This window comes from Tiliqua scincoides, chromosome 4, assembly GCF_035046505.1.
Source record: "Tiliqua scincoides isolate rTilSci1 chromosome 4, rTilSci1.hap2, whole genome shotgun sequence".
Taxonomy (NCBI): Eukaryota; Metazoa; Chordata; class Lepidosauria; order Squamata; family Scincidae; genus Tiliqua; species Tiliqua scincoides.
The window spans coordinates 212,079,165-212,103,753 of record NC_089824.1 but is presented as its reverse complement, the minus strand read 5'-3'; the positions used below and the strand labels follow the sequence as shown (position 1 = coordinate 212,103,753).

The 24,589-nt window shown below is 39.8% G+C and overlaps 1 protein-coding gene across 2 annotated transcripts in view; it reads right to left on the bottom strand.

Moving 5' to 3' along the window:
* Positions 1 to 3,727: 3,727 nt before the first annotated feature.
* The window catches only part of GNAS (GNAS complex locus), a 163,602-nt gene continuing 142,740 nt past the window's right edge, over positions 3,728 to 24,589 (bottom strand). The window contains exons 6-12 of one of the 2 annotated variants that reach the window (XM_066623104.1): positions 11,977 to 12,031; positions 11,525 to 11,598; positions 10,584 to 10,642; positions 7,039 to 7,159; positions 6,622 to 6,752; positions 5,621 to 5,691; positions 3,728 to 5,124 (exon numbers count right to left, since the gene is read on the bottom strand). In XM_066623104.1, coding sequence (XP_066479201.1) covers positions 4,978 to 5,124; positions 5,621 to 5,691; positions 6,622 to 6,752; positions 7,039 to 7,159; positions 10,584 to 10,642; positions 11,525 to 11,598; positions 11,977 to 12,031 — 658 coding nt within the window. In that variant the 3' untranslated portion in view covers positions 3,728 to 4,977. The remainder of the gene's footprint in view (positions 5,125 to 5,620; positions 5,692 to 6,621; positions 6,753 to 7,038; positions 7,160 to 10,583; positions 10,643 to 11,524; positions 11,599 to 11,976; positions 12,032 to 24,589) is intronic. The other variant, XM_066623105.1, reaches the window with a different exon arrangement.

Here is a 24,589-nt window from a genome sequence, read left to right as displayed (position 1 = left end):
TCAACCAAGAGTGTTTTTTTCCTGATATTTAAGACCTAATCATTTCATTTGTAAAGCAGAAGCCACTTCCAATTTCTGCTGCATCTCATAGGAGCTACATGGGATGCAGATGCAATGATGGGGTATTTCCCATATATTTCTGTTGCCCAGTCTTATGGAAAGTCATGTAGAAACTGCTCCTGCATACATGCCACTCCAGAAAAAAGAAGGCATGCTGCCATGGGGTTTTTATTTTTCCAGGTTCCCACAGCCACATAAAATCCAACCATGTAGCAGTGACTCCTGTGCATGCCATGACTGTAATGGCTTAGTGGCTGAAGTGGTGTAATGGCTTCTTCATGAGAAATAAAACTGCAGAGTGCCAGACTAAGGAATGCATTTTGGTAACCAAAATTAAATATTCTGTAAACGGTGAACATGAGTCTTGCATTGAAATGCCATAATCTGAGAGCAGGTGGTAAACCATTCGGCAAGGTAAATTAATGAGGCAACTATTAGAAGTACCACCCAAGGATGCTCCTTAACCATGATAGCATTCATTGAAGGTATGGTTCGAATGAATATTAACAGTGTTTACAGTATATACCACTTTTCAACAAAAAGTTCACAAATCGGTTTACAGACAAAATTGAATATATTTGAATTCAACAGCAACTCCCTCCCACCTCCAGGCAAATAGTTGCTTGGGAATGGGGTGATTTTTGTTGGGGCCATAGTGGGAGGGGTATGGTTTATATCTTGGTTTCCTTACAACAACCTCGAAAGGTAAGCACATATTATCCTATTGCAGATGGGGAAGCAGAGGCCAAGAAAGTGTGGCTTGCTTAAAGTCACTGAATGAGTTCATGGTTGTGATGAGAGTCAAACCAGGGAAGTCTCTTTTTAGGCCACAGCCACTACACTAGGCTTTCAATTTAAAGGATTATCGCTATGCACTGTGGTGCCAATCCTGATTCTTCCCCACCGCTATTTACACAGTAACTAGGTCTAACTAGGTTCTTAACATAACACATATCTTGGTCATAAATGCTCTTTACTTCCCAGCATATTCCCAATAAATGCACCAGATCTAATTCCTGAGTTTTATAACCTGGAGAACATCTATTTTAAGAAACACTGTTGGGATAAAATATTACCTTCATTGTATAGAAGCTGGTTTTGAAAAACCACAACATTTCCACAATTTATTATTTGTACAAAATACCTAAGCTGTTCAGACCAGCTTGCAGGAGACAGGTTTGCCAAAGGTTATGTTTGAAGATCAAAGAGTTTCAAGTTATATAATTGCCAAAATTGATCTTTAACCACTAATTTAAACAGAGAACTCACCAAAGTGAGACCACCCAACAAAGGATTTGCAGACTTTACCCCCTCGCAAAATCCCCTTAAATACTTTTGGAAGAGGGGCATGAGCAACAGGAAATGTTTAGCTCAGGGAAATGAAGACTTTCATATTGGCTTTATAGTGATAATAGAGATGATGCAGATGTGCCCCTAAAACACTGAGTTCGTTTTATTGGTAGAAGTAGTGGCATTTACATTTGTGGGTTTTGTACATGTCAGTATTTTGAGGACTAAACTGAGTAGATAAGAATTTTGGCTATTAAGGTAGGACACTTCTAAAATGGGTTGACAGCAGCAAGTTCAGAGTCCTCAATCATGACAACTATTTGAACAGGAAGTTCAAATAAATAAATATTAAAATAAGGCCAAGGAAAAGATGAGCATTAGGATTGGAATGGTTCAAACAACTGCAAAATTAAAGCAACTAAATCAGAGACAGAAGAAAACACGGAATTAAATAGCAAGCATTGAAGCTTTATGGTTTTTTTTGTATTAAAAATAAAAACAAAACAAAGAAAAAGCTATTAAAATAAGACTTGCGTTTATCAGGCCACCAACTGCATGAACTTAAGAGACAGACTAACAGAAGCAACATTGAGACAACACACACACCCACACACATACACAACCCCACCCGATACATGTGTGGCCCAAACTGTTTTCAGTACATTGCCTTCCCCCACCCCAACTTAAAAAGGCATCTCAATGTTTCCATTCATATAAAGCTTTATAGGAAGTTTAAAAAATGGTGTGTCTGCATACACAGTAAACACACACAAGTGCACACACCCCTATACACACACACACATTTTGTTACATATGCTTGCCTATTCTCTTTGCCAAAGGAAGGTATTGTTACAGGAAGTGATGCTTTGTTTTGCTTAGATCACATATGACATTCTTTGCAAATAGCTTGTTTTTTTAATTCAGATTCTAGTATCATCTTCCTCCAGGCTTGAAGAGTTAATAGGTTTGGCACTCAACCTCAAAGATTTTGGCTTTTGTAATAAAAATTAAGGCCCACATTCTATACTTTCTTTTTGTGTGCCCCCCTCTCATGTCTTTAAGAACTGAAATTCTAAAAACAGGCACAAGCTAAAGTGTTATACTGGCAAAGGAGTATTTCTGGGTCAGACTTTGCCACTAATTCCAAATACTCACAAGGCAGTTCCTCTTACATTGAAATGGGTAGTCTGGTCATCTGAATTGGCTGAACAGGCTGCAATCCAAAGGAGCTATTTATGGGCCTGGGAGAGAATTGCAGACAGCCAGAGTTTCCTCATTGTTGCAGCTCCACAACTGATGAAGCAAGGTAGTTTTAGTTTCAGAAGTGGCTTGACTCTTGTTAATCTTGGGCACTGTAGCAACAGAAACTAGAAAGGAAGCCTCAACACCATTGGCAGTTTTGCTTGCGCATGCAATGACCGTGGCAATGTATTTTAGTTTTGCAATCATTTCTGTTTCAGTGGGGAAGAGCCATTACGACCAGTTCATTTGTTTTGCATTATGGGAATGCAGACAGAAAAATTCATTTTCTCACCAGAGATTTAGAACCCAATCCTATGCATGTCTACCCAGAAGTAAGTCCCATTACAGTCAATGGGGTTTACTCCCAGGAAAGTGTGGATAGGATTGTAGCCTCAACCACAAAGTTATCTGTCTCTTCAAGACCCTCAACACCTGTGGTTTTTCATATTACAGAGCACCTGTAAAAATTCTTGGCAATGGTGCATCTTCTAACAGAGGAGCTCTTTCTAAGAAAATAAATATGATGTCTTGTGAGGAAAAAAGCTATTGTGTAATTTTTTCCCCCATTTCAGGGTGGCTTGAGTAATATAGGCTAACACTGCTCTAGATGTGTCATTACAACTGTAATTTTAAATTTTGTACAAATTTGTACACGTAGGTTTAGACACATGAAAAAGTAACACGCTCACAGACATAAAACACCTAAGTATAAAATATAAAGCCGTGTAGCAGTTTCTAAAATTACATGCTCTCTTATTGCTACAGTGATTTTTGCTTTTTTTAACTGTACCACATTGTTCTAAGCATATAATTTGCATAAATTATTCAAGTTTAAGAAAAATTCACACAACTTTAAGCTATTATATAGTTAATATAAAACAAAGTTTTAAGGTCTCTATTAAAAGAGAAACAAAAACGACATTTGAAACTGCAACTCAGTGGCCAAATCTTGGGCTTGGTATGCCTTGTCATTAGGGGAGTCTTATGCCCATGTAGAAATAAGGGGGTGGTAGTAAGATATATGACCCAGCATACAGAAAGCCACCAGGTCTGTGCAATGCCTGTTGTGTTCGCTTTTTTGTCTTTTTTGAAAAAACAAAACAAAACAAAAAACTATGAATGACAAAGACTAACATTTATAATTTGTAGCAAAATTTGGTTTATGTAGAAACAAGCCATGTTTTGCATTTGGATAGAGATTTAAATGAGTTAAAGCTAAAAATTAAAAAGCATGATACTGCAACATCTGGTCACTCGTAGACCTCACTTTTAAAGTGGTTAAGTTTGCACAATGTGTACTTTTTTTTTTAACTAAACAGTATTTTTCCTCCTTCTTTTATAAACCAGAAAAAAAGAACTAAACTACAGATAAATTTTCCCTACCTTGAGCGAATGCTGCTGATAGGGTTGACAAAGCTGTACAGCGCAATCAAACATACTTACATCTTAGCTCATTGCACAGGTACAGCCATAATCAAGGCACAAAGATCTTCTACAAGTTATTTTTTTCAATAAAGTTGTACAAAATAATACATTTTACAGTCTGTACAAGAATAATAATCCAGCAGTAAAATAAAAATTGGGGAGAAAGAGGCAGGGAGTGGGATGGGAGGAGGGAAAGGAAGAGAGAAAGAAGGGAAAGATTGTGAGGGCTACAGTCCAGATAATGATTTGTTGTTTATAGCAGACAGGATCATCAGTGGACAAACTGAAAACAGTGTGTGGTTAACTCTTTCTGCAATCATAGGCCATAATGCAGTTCATTTTGCAATGTCCCCAGTTACTTTAAGATCGCCAAGGTTCAACAACACCTTTCTGAAGGTAGCAGTTGGTTTTGCACTGTCTAGGTTTGTTGGAGTATTGTCAGTATTTCCACTCAAAGTCACATTTAGAGGCAGAGAACCAAACTCAAGCATCTGTCCTTTCAACTTGGTCTGTGACTTGGCACCTTCTTTTGTCTGATGCAGTGAATGGATACAAAGTTGAAATCATGGGATATATGATTATGCCCACAACAGTGCTAATTACCTAAAGTTCTCTCTCCCTTATTCTTTTTGTTTGCTTTTTAATATTTAATTTAATCCCCAAATTCTTTCAGGTGCTCCACATTCAGGGTGTTGTTATTTTTTATTTTTTTTGTTAATGACAGTGTTAGAGAAACCCTCCCCCTCTCACAGAAATGGCCTTTTACATTTCAAGAGCCATCTCAAACTGTTCCAAGGGGGTGAAACAAGCAAGCTTAGAAGTGCTGCCATTTGTCCAGCAAGGAGAAAAGGGTGAGGGATGCAAATCAGAGGGAGATTGCAACAGTTCTCTTCCACCCTATGTGGGCAAGGGATTTTTTCTTTTTAATAAGGAGTCCAAAACAGAGAAAAGTGCTCTCCATCACAATAATTCGTATTGGCGAAGGTGCATCCGTTGTATAATGTCCCGACAGTCATTGAAAACCCTCCGAATATTTTCTGTATCCACTGCACACGTGAAATGAGGATAGCAGTAGTGCCTTCCATCTCCACTTGCTGTGCTGATTCTCTATAGGAGTAGAAGATACACAGCATATATCAAAAATATGGCAGACTGTGAAATAGGGTAGTAACATTTGCCCCTCTTATCTCTTCTTCCTCCACCCTCCCCCAAGTTCAAAGAATTTGATTACACTCCTTTAGTCCCATTAACAAGAATGGGATCACAAAACCGGAAGCAAGACCAGTCTAAAACTATCAATACAAGCACATTATTCAAGAAGAGGGCACCAATGTCCCTGGCAATGCTGCACAGGGTGTTGTGGCACAGCACCCAGACTGTCTGCTCCTTCACTGTTGCCCTAATAAGCCACTTGGATTGCTTGTGCATCAGGTGGGCTCTGGTAGCTATTGAATGTCTTCTCATTCACACAGACAAACACACACACCCCTATAAATATTAGACCAAAGAGTGTAAAAGCAGAGAAATGAACAGCGTACGCTGAAACAACCAAGGTGCAGAGTGGGAAAGACATATTTAGAAATGCTGAAGAAAGTGTACTTACAAGAAATTCATCTCTAATAAAATACTTGGCCCTTGTAACTCTAGGATCCTCACCAGGTTCCGGTGTTGCTGCTCAAATTTAAAAAACAAAAAATTTATCTTAAAACAGGAATTAAAGTAAACATAGCTGTAAACAAACATATAATTTGTTACAATATTCTAGCATTTCACCTAACAGACAGACGGGGGAATCCATGACTCAAGGTGCAATCCCAATCTATGCTGGTAGAGTCAGGCTGCATGGTTTGCACTTTATCCAGCACAGGTTGCAAGGCTGCTGGAGGTCACCTTGGGGTAAGGGTTATTTTCTCCCTTATCCTGTTTCGAGCCCCAGGCTAAACCCTAAGGGGCTATTCAGATCAAATCTGAGCAGCATGTGAAAGGCTGCGGAGCCCACGAGTGAGGATACAGCGTACACTGCCGAAGCCAATCCCACCCTCTCCTGGACCCGATCCTCTCCCCCTGCTGAGAAACACCACTTCTCCATTGCCAGAACACCCTCTCCCATCCCCTGCACTGCCTGGCACAAACTCACCTCCCTTGGCTGATGCAGGGATGGGATCTGGTGCCGGCAGACAGGCACATGTTGTGCCAGTGCAACCAACTCATGAGGGGCCTATGCTGGCACAAGTAAATGTTTGGATTGGACTGCCAGAATATTAGTGGTTCTATTCTGACTTAACAAATCAGTCACTTGATTTGAATGGCAGCCTTTACAACTGAAGGTGAAAAGGAGTTGCGTCAAAGCAATGTAGATGCAATTTGTTGTTGCACATTGAAAAGAGTATGCAGGGTCTCTTTCTATTAAAAAAAATTAACACATCAAATTACTGAGCATATAGCCACCTGCTGTATTAGGATTACAGGACAAGAGAAACTCCTAACAGAGTATCCTCCACCTTGTCCTCTTCCCTGCACACCCCTGAAGTAATTGAACACCACAATGCTGCTTTTAAAAATTAAATTAAAAAATGAAGAAGTGCAGAATGTTGCATTTCTTACCATCATCTGGGGTAGTGTAGCGAGCAAATTCTGGGAAGTAGTCTTCAATTTTAGATTTTCCTGCCAAAACTTTCTCTGCTAGTAAATCCTGCTTGTTCAGGAAAAGAATTACTGAAATGGTCCGTAGCCACCTATAGAACAGAAGACCACACTGTTAATATATGGCAAAGTAAACAGTACTGTATAAATAACAACATGATATACTCCAGAGACAACTTTCAAGCATTGCATGGCATAGAAGTCTATACTTCTCAATAATTTCCATTTCACTGCATGGACATTTTATATTTATTAATTATATTGATTAATTTTATACTTCTGTATTATATTAGCACTGTTTCAGAGTTAATACAACACTTCTACTGTTGAAAATCAAAATAGTAATGGACGGGATTGATCAAATATGGAGGGCTGGACCTGTTGTTCCAGATACTCTTGAAAAGATTTAATGCTTCTTGAAGTCGGTTGGTCTGATTGTCCTCTCGTATAACCATGTTGTAGCTACTGCTGGCCACCACAAATATGATAGCAGTCACATCTGAAAACCAAACAACAAACAGGTAGTAAGAACCAAGAACTCCACAAAATCTTCAGAAATGTTCTATGTGGTCTTAATTCTGACCTTCTGCCCTCTAAGGAGGAAAGATATAGGAGAATATGAAAACAGATGGAGAAGGATTAAATAGAAAGTTGTTCATACAGAGAAAGCAAGCGTGCTGACAGAGAACAGAAATTAAGGGATGCACAAGAGTACAAAAGAAAGATAGTCAAAGGAGTGAATGTGAATAATGGAACAGAGCTAAAGGACAATAAAGATGCTGAAGATTGGAAAAAAGTCAAAGTATTAAAGTTGAAGTTCTAATGAGCCTTGAGAAAGAGATAAGGTAGCATTGCCTCTTAGACAAATATCCCTTTCCTTTTAGTTACACATTGATAGCATATATACACAAACTTCAAAACTACACGTCTCCTGTCAAATTCTGTCCAAAGCTGCAGTTCTTGGAGTCCACAATGGAAAAAGAAATGGTGATGAATTGAGAGAAACAGACAGCAATGAAGAAGACATATGCTGCAAAATAATGACAGCATTTTTTTCCATTTAATACTATACCTCACACAGGACATTCTCTCTTTCCTGGGAGACACAGACTCATAGGATCCACGATTCTATGAGTCTATGTAGCTGAATTGCTCCAGACCCCCATACTGCTTCCCAAGCTCCTATGCTTTTGACATCAATAAGAGAAATGAGGCAGAGAATGACTGAGGCAACTCGAAGAGGAAGTAGCAGAGGTGAAAACTAAATGGGCCTATTAGGGAAGTGCAAGGAAACACAGTACAGTAGCTTCCTGAGTATAAGCACAGGGGTTGAATTACTGCAGTAACCATTTGCAAGACTGATTAGTTGAAAGAGGTTTAAATTAGCAAATGGGGAATCTCTTCAGATATACGTCTACTATTTGTACAGTATCAGCCACTAATGTGTGAGTGAAAATATAATTTTACTGATTTACTAAACAATTTAAAGCCTGCACTCTGCACCATAAAGGCCCTCAGGGCAGATCTTGCACCATACCTTCGTGTTGTTTTCATAATTCTCATTAGAGATTCAAGAACAGTTATTAGAAAGTTATACAAGTGACTAGCATTTTAGGAAAAATCACTAGGTGTTTGTGTGGTATGTACCCTGTGCTCTGCCTTAATTCTGAGCTGCATTCCTTCAATTTTTAAAAAACAGTCATAGCAATATCGTACAAAGTAGATATTTACAATAAACAATACATTACAATATCCTTCAGTGCTAGCAAGGGTTGCTTGGACAAGCATTTCATACTTCTTCCTGTTTAGCCATGTTACATTTCACTATTAGTTACTATAAGTTACTATTACTATAACCCCTGCTAATTGGGTAATAACCCCTGCTAATTGGGTAAGAGGCACTTTTTCAAGTGAGTGCTCCTTTTTTTTAGCAGGGGGAGAGTAACTGGCCCACCTTACCCAAGCACTGTCTGTTCTAGTGGCTGTCCGCTGGTATTCATTTGCATCTTTTTAGATTGTGAGCCCTTTTGGGACAGGGAGCCATTTAGTTATTTGGTTTTTCTCTGTAAACCGCTTTGTAAACTTTTAGTTGAAAAGCGGTATATAAATACTGTTAATCATCATCATCATCATCACTATTAGTTATAAACCGTTACCACATGTGTAGCTGCTGCAGAACATGACAGCCAATGCTTGTTCACAAATTGCAAAAAAATTTCCCATGAAATCACACAAGTAATTGGACTATAAACAGGGTATTCAATGCATGCTCAGGAATCAATGCATTAGGGGAAAAAAAAATTTGTGGTGATATGTCAAGTGTGGGCACAGCCTCAATGTTGACAAGTTCCGGTTAGTATTTATTTTTATTCATCTAAAACAAGGGTGCCCAAACCCCGGCCCTGGGGCCACATGCAGCCCTCGAGGCTTCTCAATGCGGCCCTCAGGGAGCCCCCAGCCTCCAATTAGCCTCTGGCCCTCCGGAGATTTATTGGAGCCTGCACTGGCCCGATGCAACTGCTCTCAGCGTGAGGACAACTGTTTGACATCTCGCGTGAGCTGTGGGATGAGGGCTCCCTCCACTGCTTGCTGTTTCATGTCTGTGATGCTGCAGCAAAGGAAAGGCCAGCCTTGCTTTGTGCAAGGGCTTTTACTGGCCTTGAGCTATTGCAAGAACTTCATTCATTCATATAAGTTCATCTTTAATATATTCATTTATGTAAACTTATGCAAATTTATTCAAATTTTAAATGTAAATTAATTCTTTTTTCCCTGGCTCCGACATAGTGTCAGAGAGATGATGTGGCCCTCCAGCCAGAAATTTTGGACACCCCTGATCTAAAATGAATAGGCCCCCAAAAGACCCCCAGAGTGTCTCAAACCTAAGCATATCTACCAAACAAAGCAGTAGCTTTGGTGCTTCTTTGTTTAGCAGGAGCAAGCAGAGATGACTCGTACTTCTTTCCTCTTTCCTCCATGCCAGAGCCAAAATCCAGCAAATTCCATTGTCACCACAAAAACAAAGCCAGACAGAGAGACCACCCTTGAAAGTATCCCTGCCAGTTCTGTAGAGAACCTCCCCGAATCCTATCCAACAACATGCATCAAACAGGAAGACTGGGGCACAGCTATGATTAAGTTCAGCCAACTGTGGGCATATAAAGAGTTCAGTAAAAATATTGGGGGAGGGAAAAGAAGGGTTGGGAAATACAGAAAAGAAGCAAAATTGGAAACTCTTTGACTTAGAAGCGCCCAGAAAAAACCTTAGTAAAGATACAAGCAGGCAATTATATGTCAGCTTAAAAAGTAAAGTAATTCCCCCAATGTGTCTAAATCTCACTATTCCCTAACTGTACTTATTGCAGTATAATCTTGAGGAGTCCATTTGACCTCTCAGATCTCCGGGGAGGCAGTGATAACTTTAACCACAGAGAGATGAATTCTTAGAAAGCTGAGAGGAACACACAAAAGCATCCTTGGGCTTAATACCTTAGGAAGTCTAAGTTCAATGTCACCATCAGTCCATCCAAATTGACTGTTTATGAGTACCTGAGCATTCTGTACTTGCCCCTTGACTAGTTCAGATGGGCTTAGATGCCTATGGTTGCCACATACCAGCTCCAGAAAGTGGGCCGGCTAGAACATATGCTTCTTAGAGAAACCAGATGAAGGCAACAGGGAATACATAAAACAGCCTGCCTGCTCAGCTATCAATTTTTTCTGTAATAAGAATATACTCTTAGACTTTCTCAAGGAGATCTCTTTCTAATTGAATCTTACACTGAGGCTTTCCTTAAGGGAAACTTATGAAGAAAAGGAAGGGAACAAAGGTCAACCAAAGGTCAATGCACTGGCAATGATATAGTTTAGATGAAAATAAAAAAATTCATTATACTGCTAGTTTAATGCATGCTGAATCTTACCATTAAAACACTGGATCCATTTTCGGCGTTCATCTCGCTGCCCACCAACATCAAACATACTACAAAGGAAAACAAAAATGTGAGCCACTCATGAGTTTGTGTCCCCTATTTACAGCAAAATCCTATGTGTCCCTTATTTACAGCAAAATCCTATGCACAACTGCTCAGAAGTAAGCCCTACTGAACTCATTGGTAATTACTCCCAAACAAATGTGTATAGCTTTGCAGTCTTAATTATGTTGGCCTGAGCCAGTGGAACAGTACTGTTTAAGACAACCTGTGAAGAATTTAGACCCTGCCCCACACTCCAGCCAGAAAACAAAAAATTAAATTAGGAGGAGCTGTGTAGGTTTATAGAGACCTCAACAAACTCTTCCAATCATGAGTTTTACAAATTGAAGTATTTTTGCAAAAATACATGATTTTCCCCACAGGTTTCAGCTTTTAAATTTGAAGAGACGGGGAACCAGATTAAAACACAACAAGTGAAGGAGACTGGTTTTTTTGGATACAAGTAATCTAAATTGCATTCCCAATACAATTTGAATTACTAAGGTTTTAAAATGAAGAAAGCAGCTGTCAATTCTCTTAACCAGCGTTTAAAACTATAACAAGTCGCTTTAAACCAAGAAAAAGATGGAAATAGTTCCAATGAAAACAAAATCCATTATTACATATTAAAAAGTTACTTCCAGAAGACATTTGACATGAAATCAAATTTCACAATGTGCCAACCAAAGAATCAAGTGCCATAGCAATAGTTGAAAATCTTACTACAAAACCAGCCCTTCCCCTAAGTGGTGTGCACTTCTTACAATGCAATGGCACTGTCTGAAACAGTTGATATCACTATCAGATGAGACGTCAGGCTGTATAAACTGGCCATTTGTTTAGCTGTGGTCTGTGATCTGAACTTAAGCACTACTTTTACTAATACTTACTGAAAGTTTACTTTGTCCACCTGAAACTTGGTTTCAAATATTCCTGATGTCAGGACTCTGCATCTAAGAAGGTCCTTAAAATAAAGCAAGAGTCAGTTAATGAGGTGCTTTTTTCTTCATTAATACACAAAAACATGCTTAGTTAGAAAAGAACACAAAGTTACAAAGTTTAAGTAACTTCAGAGAAGGTAAAAGCTGCACTACCAAAGGGTTGGACAACTGACTGTGCTTGTGGTTTGTAAGTAGTATGAGAGAACAAGGGGGGGGATGGACCTTCACACACAAATGAATTTATAGGAGCCTCCACTTTAGCTTTTTTTTCTTAGCAAGATACTTATTTGTTAAAGCCACACAGAAAATTAGAAATGCCACATAGAACTGCACAAGGTAGTGAAGCCTGTTATGAGTTAAATCTTTTCAGGAAGTAACAACTTCCTGAACATTTTACTCACCTGGTCAGACGGGGTGTATTCATTTTGCTTGACTATGTCAATCTTGTCTAGAAAACTGAAGAGAAAAAATGTCTCTGTAAATTTGCATAAGAGTCAAAATTAAAACTCATTTATAATATAAACGGAGAGTTTATCAAATTTCTATTGCCTCCAATATTTCCTATTTTAAGTTTTCTATGTGCCAAGGAAAGCTTGCATTATTATATATCATAGGTATGCTGTGAAAGCCACAAGAAAATGCATTTATCATGATCAACCAGCAGAGGGCCAAAAACATAGCTTTCTCATAGAAATGTATTGAGAATGAATGTTAGCTATAAATAAAGCAAAACTTCAAATTATGTTATACGTGTAAAAAATTCTTAGGTATCACTTGCTCGAGTTCCAAGAACTATAGGGTTCTTCTGCATGATATATACTAGAATACTGAGGTTTGATACATACATAAACCTTGGAAAACAGGTATTGGGGGAAAAAGTCTGAAAATTGGATAACCGTGCATTTTATTCTTAAAATGGGAGATTAAAGTATACTCCCAAATAATTAAAGTTCTACCACTAGGTGAAGGCAGAAAGGTACTGTAGTCACAAACTCTTATTACAAATTTTGTAAGATCATCTGGTGCATGGTGGGTAATAAAGAGAAGAGCCCTGTCCTGAAGTGTTCTTCATTTTTAAAATTACTGGAAAAGTTTGAATTTTTTTTTTTTTTAATATAACAAACTCCAGGCATGATATACTAAGGGATTTATAGCTTAGGAAAAAACTACCTAGACAGGTCACAATACAGGAAGTTGTTCACCTATTGTGTTATTACACTGTGGAACTTCGTGCCTGCAACATGATATTGTGACAGCCAGTAATGAGAACTGCTTTAAAAACTGCAAATAAGTTTTTTTGCTTGCCAGGACAGTCAAAATCACAATCTCTGATTCTGGATGTACAGGAGTAACATCACAGAATGAATAACCAACCCTATATGGCATTCTTGGCCATTGTCAGCAGACAGAAAACCAGGAGGGAGGAAGAAGCCCAACTTGCCTAACCCAACAGAGCAATTCAATTCTGCAAGCCCCATTAAATCAAACAACAAATTATTACCGATTAAATGCGGAGGTGAAACCAAACTACAGTGAATGAAAAATTTAAGCAGTACTGCATTAAAATTATGGCCATAATTGGCCAAAAATAAAGAGATAGAAAGAGGAAGGATTTTTTTATTTGTTGGCAGTTCATGTATCAAAAAAGGTGAGTGTAAATTCAGAACCAGGCATGCATCACGCCGAATAAGTAACAGAGTTAACAAACCAATGTAAGATCACCTTTTTTAGAAACCCTTTTATGCATTTTGACATGGGATCACTACATAAAAGCTAAAGGCATCACACAACTCTTGAACTGCTCATTCATAAAATTCTCCTGTCAGAACTGCTTTAACCTGTACTGCAGCAATAAACTACAATAAGCTTTGAAAAATCTGATGACAACGTGCATGGGGAAGTCGCTATTTTCTCTCATATCCTCAGATTTTATGGCAATACTGCCAAAAGCAATATCGCAAGATAGAAGCATCTTCTGTATACTTTGTTTTTTACAGCAAGTAGAGTTTCATACATCTTACATATAAGTATGTAAACCTTACATATAAGGTTTAACTGCTTACTGGAATACTAGATGTATGTTTCTTTTTCTTTCATTCATTCATTATTTTAAAAGTATCACACTCTTGGCAGTTGAATACTTCTATGATGTAGGATCAGAAAATATTAAATAAACACAAGGTATTCCTTCTCAATTAATCAAACATGTTGAACATATGAAACTGCCTTATATAGAGTTACACCGCTGGCCCATCTAGATCACAATTACTCTGGCTGGCAGAGGCTCTCCATGGTTTCAGATGGATCTTTCTCCATCCTGTCTGGAGATGTCAGGAGTTGAACCTGGGACATTTCATGCAAACCATTTTTCTGCCACTGAACTACAGCTCCATACCTGTAGTTTTGTTTCACATGTTTAATAATGTGGACTCTGATGTTCATATCCTGCAGTAAGAAACTGGCTCAGTTTACTATGCAGAAACATGTGGATGTGTGGGAAGTTTTACAGCGCTATTTCAAAAAAAAGAGGCTGTGCAAATCAGACTTCTGGTATGTATATGTATTGGCAACCTTCAGTCTCGAAAGACTATGGTATCGCGCTCTGAAAGGTGGTTCTGGCACAGCGTCTAGTGTGGCTGAAAAGGCCAATCCGGGAGTGACAATCCCTTCCACACCGGGAGCAAGTGCAGTCTGTCCCTGGTCTGTCTCCCTGGCTATGGGCCTTCCTTCTTTGCCTCTTAGCCTCAGACTGTTGGCAAAGTGTCTCTTCAAACTGGGAAAGGCCATGCTGCACAGCCTGCCTCCAAGCGGGCCGCTCAGAGGCCAGGGTCTCCCACTTGTTGAGGTCCATCCCTAAGGCCTTCAGATCCCTCTTGCAGATGTCCTTGTATCGCAGCTGTGGTCTACCTGTAGGGCACTTTCCTTGCACGAGTTCTCCATAGAGGAGATCCTTTGGGATCCGGCCATCATCCATTCTCACGACATGACCAAGCCAACGCAGGCGTCTCTGTTTCAGCAGTGAATACATGCTAGGGATTCCAGCACGTTCCAGGACTGTGTTGTTTGGAACTTTGTCCTGCCAGGTGATGCCGAGGATGCGTCGGAGGCAGCGCATGTGGAAAGCGTTCAGTTTCCTCTCCTGTTGTGAGCGAAGAGTCCATGACTCGCTGCAGTACAGAAGTGTACTCAGGACGCAAGCTCTGTAGACCTGGATCTTGGTATGTTCCGTCAGCTTCTTGTTGGACCAGACTCTCTTTGTGAGTCTGGAAAACGTGGTAGCTGCTTTACCGATGCGCTTGTTTAGCTCGGTATCGAGAGAATGAGTGTCGGAGATCGTTGAGCCAAGGTACACAAAGTCATGGACAACCTCCAGTTCATGCTCAGAGATTGTAATGCAGGGAGGTGAGTCCACATCCTGAACCATGACCTGTGTGTTCTTCAGGCTGATTGTCAGTCCAAAATCTTGGCAGGCCTTGCTAAAACGATCCATGAGCTGCTGGAGATCTTTGGCAGAGTGGGTAGTGACAGCTGCATCGTCGGCAAAGAGGAAGTCACGCAGACATTTCAGCTGGACTTTGGATTTTGCTCTCAGTCTGGAGAGGTTGAAGAGCTTTCCTTCTGATCTGGTCCGGAGATAGATGCCTTCTGTTGCAGTTCCAAAGGCCTGCTTCAGCAGGACAGCGAAGAAAATCCCAAACAAGGTTGGTGCAAGAACACAGCCCTGCTTCACTCCGCTTCGGTGAAAGCGAAAACCGACAAGCGGATGAAAACCGCTTGTCTATGGTGACAACCATAGGGTGAAAACCGACAAGCGGATCGACAACTCTGCACCATGCAACAGAAAACAGAAAACTACTGCCCTAAAGCTGGGCACCTGGAACGTTAGGACAATGACACCTGGCTTCACTGATGACCTGCAAGAAATAGACGACGCACGCAAAACAGCTGTCATCGACATGGAGCTGAGCAGACTGCAGATGGACATCGTCGCCCTTCAAGAGACTAGGCTGCCAGATTCCGGATCTGTCAAGGAGAGAAATTTCTCATTTTTCTGGCAGGGAAAACCACCAAACGAAGCCAGGGAACATGGCGTTGGCTTTGCGGTCAGAAATACCCAGACTTCTGGTATTAATTTGCAAATTTTGCTATTTCAAAAGTGTGTGAATTAAGATCGTGTAAATCCAGAGCTGCCAGTATTAACACATGAAACGCATGCTGAACACTCCTAAGACTAGGATCCTAAGGAGTGCTTGTGTAAGCCATCTTCTCACCCCCTCCTCAAGAAGGCAATTGAGCTCTCTGAAAAAAAAATGATCCTAAGGGTCAGGAGACCCTTGGGAATGATGGGAAATGGTGCAGAAGATTGCTTACACACTGTTTTCTGCCTTTCACAGCCATTTTTTCCTACCATAAGAGCCTCCCTATGCCATTCTTGAGGGTCAGGGACCTTCAGGAGCTTTTTCCAGGCAGCTCAGTGGCCTCCTACAGGGGTTAGGGTATGAAGAAGATAGCTGCCTTAGAGAAAAAGCATAAATAAATCTATTAGTAGCCTTGCTTCCAGTTCTTCAGGATTCTTCCCTCAGTTTTTAAAAATCAATCTTTCTGCAACTTTTTGAGTGCTAGAAAAGAATGTGTGTGAAAGAAATCTGGAATTCTGGCAGGATTCTCAGTGGGATTTTGCTAGACAGCACTCCACAATTATGCTAATCAAAATAAGTCTTCAAGTGAGAGGGTTTTTTTGGGGGGGAGGGGAGTTGTTGTTAAAAGTGAGAAGGCATACCCGGCAAATGTCTATGCTAGATCATGGAAAGTTACTCTGGATTTAAGTTGCATTAACTGCAAGTTAAACTGCAGTGACTGATCTATGTTTCTTTCAGTTGCAGGAAATGGGCACTGGTAGTCACGCTAGGTTATGGGGGCTCTCACTGTTGGCACCTCGTTTTTCATACTATATTCAAGATTCATTTTTGCAGCGAGAGTCTAGAAATTTTTCTTTCCAACTAAACTAAACTCATTTCTGGACATGCTAGCAGTTTGTTTTCTAAGAAGTGATTTCCAAAAACTGACGTAGAAAAAAGCACAACAGTCTTGCTGTTGTTTTTATAGACTATTTTTAGGCCTGTGATTTCCTTGAAAAACACCAGCTACATAGGAGAAGCAGCACCAGAGCGCTCCCCTGGAGATGGACTCTGATGGCTATATGCACACTAGGTAAAACAAGTTTGAATACCATAAACATTCCTTCTGCCTCAAACAAGTCCCAACGTTTAACAGGCAACATTCAAAAACAAAACGCATTCAGAGGAAGCCTGTCACTGTGTTGGAAGCTACCAGCCAAACCCTCCAAAAGCAACATTTCTGCTTAGAAATGAAAGAGAAAGTTGTTAAAAATAATAAGATGAAATTCATTTAAGAGGCCTTGTTTATAAGAAGTGGGAGAAAAAAATGCCCCAAAGCAGCAAAGGACATGTACCGCTGTCAAAGAAAAGGGGAGCAATATTCTTAGGTGCTCCAAGAGGTGTTTGCCAGGATCCCTCGATATGCTGCAGATGATGCTTAGTTGTGCATGCTCCAAGAATTGTTTCTGACACTGCAGATTCCGACACTGCAAAGAATCCTTGAGCTGCTTATGTGCAGTGCAATGCGTGTTGGCAATTGTTTCAAGTTGACTGTGGGGAGCATAATAAATGTGTCCATTCTCCTCTTAGACCAAGAGTTACTCACAGGGTAACAAGAATTCTTCTGTGTCCAGAGTTCATGCTTTCATTGCAGAAAAAAATCCCATGTTCCATTCTTAGAATTTCCATGTTAAGGTAAGAATAAAGCCCCATCTTATTCTAGCTGCTGCCAGCAGGGGTGCACAAGTCTAGACCAGTGTTTCTCAAACTGTGGGTCAGGACGCACTAGGTGGGTCACAAGCCAATTTCAGGTGGTTCCCCACTCATTTCAATATTTTATTTTTAATATATTAGACTTGCTGCTACCATAGCATGTGACTGCATTTGGGGAAATGTTACAGTCCTGTACTTTTAACAAGCTACTATGTATATTCTTTTAACAATGATAGTCAATGGGACCACACTCCTGGGTAAGTATGGGTAAGATTGTAGACTAGGAGTGTGTCTTGCCACGGCTTCTCCCCACTGGGCCTCGTGCCCGCTTAAGGCTGATTAGTTTCCCTTGTTAGACTCACAAGTGCAGCAAGCAAAAGGCAGAGTCCAGTCCCAGTCCACAGATTCCAAGCCAGTCAGTCCAATCAGTTAAAGTTGCCAAATCAGAGTCCAGAGCCAATAAGCCAAGCCACAGTCCAAGGTCAGATGTCAGTCAGTCAAATCAGTCAGAGTATCCAAGTCACAGTCGAAAGTCAATAAGCCAAGTCACAGTCCAAGGTCAGATTCCAAATTCAATAAGCCAAGTCAGTCTCCTCTCCTACCTCCAACCTGCACTCCTTCTACAACCCACCCCCACTAGTTCCTCCAGGTTCTGTTTATATGCTCCCAGGTTCACTTTAGCCTCTACTGGCTGCAACTGTGCAGCACACCTCCAGCTACCACCTGGGCTTTAACCCTGCATTTACTTGGAGCAAGGGGCACTGTGGACACCACATTCTACCTCCTCACCAGATCTTCCGCTATTCCACTACAGCGTGCTAAAAAAATTTCTTGCTTGACGTCGTCACTTCCAGTCATGACATCACTTCACATGCTTTTATTACATGCGAAATTGGTAACAAGGGTAGCGTATTATGAAGTTTAGGCCTCTACCTTCTCTGAGCAAGAGGAAGGAGGTTGTCACTGGCACAATGTTTCAGATATTTATGATTTACCTATACCCAGTTAAAGCAGTTGATTTGGCTGCGGTAAAGTTTTACATCCTTGAACTAAGCTTTATGATGACAACCAAGAAAGAAACCATCATATTAAATTCATATTTCAGTCATTTCTGAGTTTTTTTCCCCTTGCAATGTAGTCCTACTGGACTGAAATAAACAGCACCAGATCTTGTAGTAGAACGCATGCACAAGAAAAAGCACAGTATCCAGAAAAAGAAAATACAAATGAAGATGGGGAGGCACTATCCTCTAGCTTGGAGGACAGCTAAAAATGGCTTTAAGAGCATCTTGCGGTGCACTAACTAAAGTGAAGGATTATTAGATTTTTAATAGCATCCTCTACTGATTTCCAGATTAAAAGATCTGTTCCTTTTGATTTTCTCTTCAACAGTTATGGCATATGCTGAAGTCCCTTCATAATGTTTACGTTCACATTGAGGATCTGAGTGACACTGTGCTAAAATGATTATTATGGAGCTATTCCAGAGTGGTAGAAATGTTTGTTGTATCTTTAAGACAAACACATTTATTCATAATTTTTTTTAAATTAAAATTTATTTCAGCATAAGTTTCAAAAACTAAACTCTAGTTCAGTAATTCCAAAACTTTTTAGCACCTTTTTTTTGTAATAAGAACGAAAGGAATCTATTTAGAGTTACCATATAGATAGGTTCTTCAGTTTCCACAATACTTTTTTCCAAAGAAAAAAGAAAAAAAAACTTTTTAGCACCTAGATCCACTTTTTAAAACAACACTATTGGGACCCACCTAGTTTTACCAGACTAAAAAAAATAGTTCACTTTACCAGCTGCTCAAGCCTCTGCTTTCATCCATTTTACTAAGGGGGAGGAGACCACCTTCTGGAGCATTTGCTGAGCTCCACGTTTATCAGTCAGGGCCATTCTGGTGGCCTTGCATTCCTCTTTGCCTGGCCTTCGACAAGAGCCAAGCCATGCTCACCAACTCATGAATAAATGCACGTTTGGGTCGGTTTTGCTTTCCATAGGCTTCAACACATTTTCCTTGTCAGTTTTTTTCTGGGGGGCGGAAGGGGACAACTTCCTTCTTGAGAGCTTGTTGAGACCTGTGTTCACTGGATTGGGACCACTCTGGTAGTGCTGTAATCTTCTTGGCTTGCCCTTTCAAATGGACCAAGGCAGGTTTGCCTACTCACAAATAAATGCACATGTGCTAAATTGTTTCTGTTTCCATAGGGTTCCATTCCTTTTTCCTTGTCAGCTTGTCGGTTTTGCAATCCACCAAAACTCAGATTGTGACCCACTGCTGGGTTGCAACCCATGGTTTGAGAACTGCTGCCCTAGTTCATCAGTTGAATGAAGAGCTATCTGAGTTGGCAGGGACGTGGTGAGTTTGCACGCGTACATGACAAGAAAAATAAAAAGTTGTGAATTGTTAGGGTCAGGGGGTTATTGGGTGAAAAGCTATTCATTCTAATTTGATTCTGTTCATCTGGCTTGAATAAAGATGATGGTTTCTTGCCTAACTACATTGTTAAATAACTTATTTCAAGCAGAAATACTACGTTAACACCTATTATTGCAGATGCAAGTCGTCATATCTCCATTGCATTTCTTCACATAGCAGTCACCCATTGTATCTTTCTCATTCAGTGGACAGGACATTTAGTCCCTTCATTCATAAGTCTAGACTCACCCCACCTAAGCTCTAACAGACAACAATTGATCCTGCCTCAATTAGTTAATTAACTCAACACAGTTAGGAAGATTGCTTTATTTTCTATGATAGTCAGTGTAAATCCTTATTGTAATTTATAGAATAAATGACCACTGACTGTACTTCAATTCCACAGCCCTTGAATCTCATTTTTTTTCCTTTTTCTCCATCACCATGATATACTACACAAGTGTATGCACACAAACACTTATAGATTGAAAACAGCATTTCATGCATTTGATGAAAAATCCACAAAACGTTATGCCGAAATAAACATATTAATCTTTAGGATGCTGTAAGCCAATTATTTTCATGAAGAAAACAGATGCTCCAGTCCTGAAGAGAAAGAACCACCCATTTTCCTCAACACAAAAAAAGAAAAAAGCATAGCTTCACAGTGTTACTATCAGACTCTAGTACTTTTAAAGGGTGTGTGAGTGTGTGTGTGTGTGTGAAGAAAATACAATCCCACCAAAACAGCTTAAATTTTGCTAACCCTTTCAATAAACAGTCACTTAACTTTTACTCTTTGTGACCTCATTAGAGGATGCAAGATATGCAAAATTTCTATGTCATTGTGTAAAATAGCCTTTTCTTCCTGGAGTATATACAAAAATTTTCTCTCAACAGCTAATGTACACGATTAGAGAGAGATAAGTCAGTTTTATTTCTACTGATACTGCTTATTGGATGAACACAAACAAAATGCTGAAATTTCCAGTCTTTTCTGATGTTTCTAGATCAGGGGTTCTCACCTATTTAGCACTGGGACCCACTTTTTAGAATGAGAATCTGCCAGGACCCATTGGAAATGGTGTCATGACCGGAAGTAACAGCATCAAGCAGGAACATTTTTTAACAATCCTAGGCTGCAATCCTACCCACACTTACCCAGCAGTAAGTCCATTTACTATCATTGTTAAAAGAATATACATAGTAGCTTGTTAAAAGTACAGGTCTGTAACATTTCCCCAAATGCAGTCACATACCACGGTAGCACCAAGTCTAATATATTAAAAATAGAATACTGAAATGAACGGGGACCCACTTGAAATTGGCTTGCAACCCACCTAGTGTGTCCCAACCCACAATTTAAGACTGTTCTAGATCTTTTTTAGTGCTCCACTGCTGCATTTGAATGATAACAGTTTCAGTTTAATGTTCAGCTCTCACTTAAAAATATCCCATACACAATACCATTGGGTGATTCTTTTTCTTCAACTATAACAATTTTTAAAAATTTCCAATATCCCTTCAAATAATTAATTATGTGTATTGATGCCTTCCTACTAGGACACACTCACTGACTGCCTGGTGCTGGGTATCCATAAGAAAATAACCTATCATTAAACAATTTCTTTCTTGTGTGCAGAAATAAAGCATCTGGGGTATAGCATTACTCCAGAAATGAACAGGATTTCCCATTGGGGTAACAATGCACTCTGGCTAAGATTTATTAGGTTAACCCCACTAACTTTCATTCTTCTATTCCACTTAGTTTCTTTACCCCGCCACACCATTTCTTTATACATGGACAATATTCTGAACAACTCCAAATATTCTCTTTTCAAACACAAAATGTGAACGGTTGCTCCAAATTGATTCATGTTAAGAGGGAGCAGCTCTGATTTTTAAACTCTACTAGAGTTCTAGATACATACTCACTCATCTGGAAGCAAGTCCAACTGAAATCTGTAGGAGTAATTTCTAAGTAGACATGCAGAGGGCTACACTATAGCTATAACTTGAATAGGAGGAACAAATGTACACCACAAGACACCACATGCGTTCCTTTACAGCAGGGGTGCTCACACTTTTTTGGCTCGAGAGCTACTCTGAAACCCAGCAAGGCCCGGAGATCTACCAGGGGGGAAGGAAGCGTCTGACAGACACCCCCTTTAATGTATGGAGCCCCTGCTGGAGTCTAGTCAGTTTAGTCAGTTTTGTTGCTGCATGCCTGAAGAGCAGCTAATGTGTCAGTTTCAGTGTCAGTTTAGTGTCAGCTAAATATGTCAGTTTCATCTAGTCACTGGACGAAACTGACATACTAACAGTTTGGAGAGACAGGGCTCCGCGATCTACTCATTTTGCCTCGCGATCTACCGGTAGATCGCGATCCACCTATTGAGCACCCCTGCTTTACAGAATATATAATGGTGTACAGCGTATACTGTGACACTTGCCAATTTCAAATGTCAAATATAATTAAATTTTCTTGGAGCACATTTCTAAACACCACAAAATCTATCTGGGGTAACCAATTACTCCTTTAAGCAAAAAAATAAAATTTCCTTTTTCTGTTTTGAATAAGGGCTAAGGTCAATGACTTTGTGGGTGAAGGAAGATTTGCACTGAGGGCTTCCCCACTCACACTCCTAACCACTATGCTACCAGCAATCTTAAAAATGTTCACAATGACTAAAACATTTAGAAGGCGGGGGGGAGGGGGGAAAGTTTCTCAGTAGGAAATACCTGCCAAATGCTTAAAAACCACAAATAAGCTAAAAGTAGAAATAATAATAACTACTAAAATAATTCCCTATATTTAGAGTTTTGAGATGAATCACTCTTTTGCTGCTCAGTAAATTAGCACATAAGAGACACCAATTTTCAGAGCAATTGTGGCACTAATAAAATATTCTCACTGTGGTATTTATAGTATTGCAAGCAGAAAAGTTGATATTATCTATAGAAATAAAAGCATCCCTTCTATTCTAACTGTTATTATACACTCCAAGCAGTTCATGTTCATTATTTCAAGCTGATTATATGCAACAGCTAATAAGTGAAACAGACATGCAGCTCTGAACAACATTTTTAAAAGCATTGTTATGGAGGAAAAAAGCATAGTCTCATTGGAAGTTATAGATAAAATATATTTTGGGTTTGCATTTAAGACACCGCAAATGTGGCAGCAACATAAAAATAGCTACCACAGAGGAATTGGCTTTAATTACAGAACTGGAATGCATTCCAGCCACTTGGAGGCGAAGGGGCACCACTGGTCACAATTTCGAGCAAATAACGAGAAAACAGCACAGAGTGACTTTATATATTTGGAATCGTCTTGCGTTAATCATTTTGCAGTTCCTTACATGGTGTACAAATGTACAAACAGTATATATTTTTTTAAATGCGGAATTAGAACTGTTGAATGTGACACGTATATCTGAGAAGATAACTATTGTGTTACATTGCACGAAAAAAACAGCAAAAGAGGCATTCGTTGAACGGCAGCAGTCTGGTTATACTTTACTACTCCTTTCTTGACTGCGTAGTTAAAAATGCAACAGGGGCAGCAAATATTGTGCTTAGTTTCTGCAGGAGAGAAGATTATCCATGTCTTTTACAAATTGCTGGAGGGCCTAAAGAGCAGACAGACAGAGAAAGGCAAGAAGAGAAAAGGAAAGTCTATTTAAAGAAACTGTAGATGCCTTTCTTTTTTCTTGTTCTGCCTGTCTAAAGTTAGTATTTCCTAAGGATGCACTAACTTTCCCAATCAGTTTTACATTACAGCACAAGTCCAGAAATAGCTCCCAGCCGCCTTGGCCTCTAGCACGGTTGCCATGACAATGGAACCACAATTCTATAAATAGATCATCAGCACCAAATCTTGTGAGACACATCTGGAACGAGGCCAGCCTAGCCCCAGCTTGACAAATAAAAATAGGCACAGGCAGTTGGAGAGGCTGGAAAGGTACAATGCATCTCTCAACTGGAACACAAAGACAATCTGAACTAGGCAGGGAAATAACTCTGATTGCTTTTTAATGCAGGATTGGTTTTATGGTAGGGTTATAAAAACATGCAGGCTACATTATTCATACAAAAGCTGTAGTTATGTGTTCATGCCGACTCCCCCCCATTCCCTCTTGCAGTCTGTGGCAAACCATGTCATTTTGAGACTCTTAACAGTATAATTTCTTGCCTGTGAGGGAGTGAGTGTGCAAATATACACACACAAACTCCAGGGTGCTTTTCTAGTTCTCAGTGTTTTGGACTAGATCCAGGCCACTCTGTTGCTTGCAAGACACCAACACCGTTGTTTTAAATGGAGGGAGGGATGTGCTAGAACAGTTAACAAGTTTCCATACCACAGTTCAAAAGAGGTTAAAGACAATGTGCTCCTGTCCATGCTTCACCTGGCTTCCCCCCCCCCCCCAATCTGAAGCCCTCAAAGCAATTCCTAATGTTTTTAAATAAAATGCTTAACATAATATGACACATGGTAACTCGTTCATACGTAAGTTTGTCCAGGATACAAAACTAAAATACAAAAGGTGATTTAGATCAAATCAACCTTTTACGGGGTGATTTTAAATTGCCTTCCAAACAATCCACCCTATGGGAAAGCAACAGCATTTGACACAGGTCAGGTGATACTACAAAGAGGAAGAAATTGATATGATTGTGCCTTTTTTGGCAACAGGCCTGTGTCTCCAGTAATAGAAAAATAACTGTCAGAAAGAAGTAGTTAGGTTATTTAC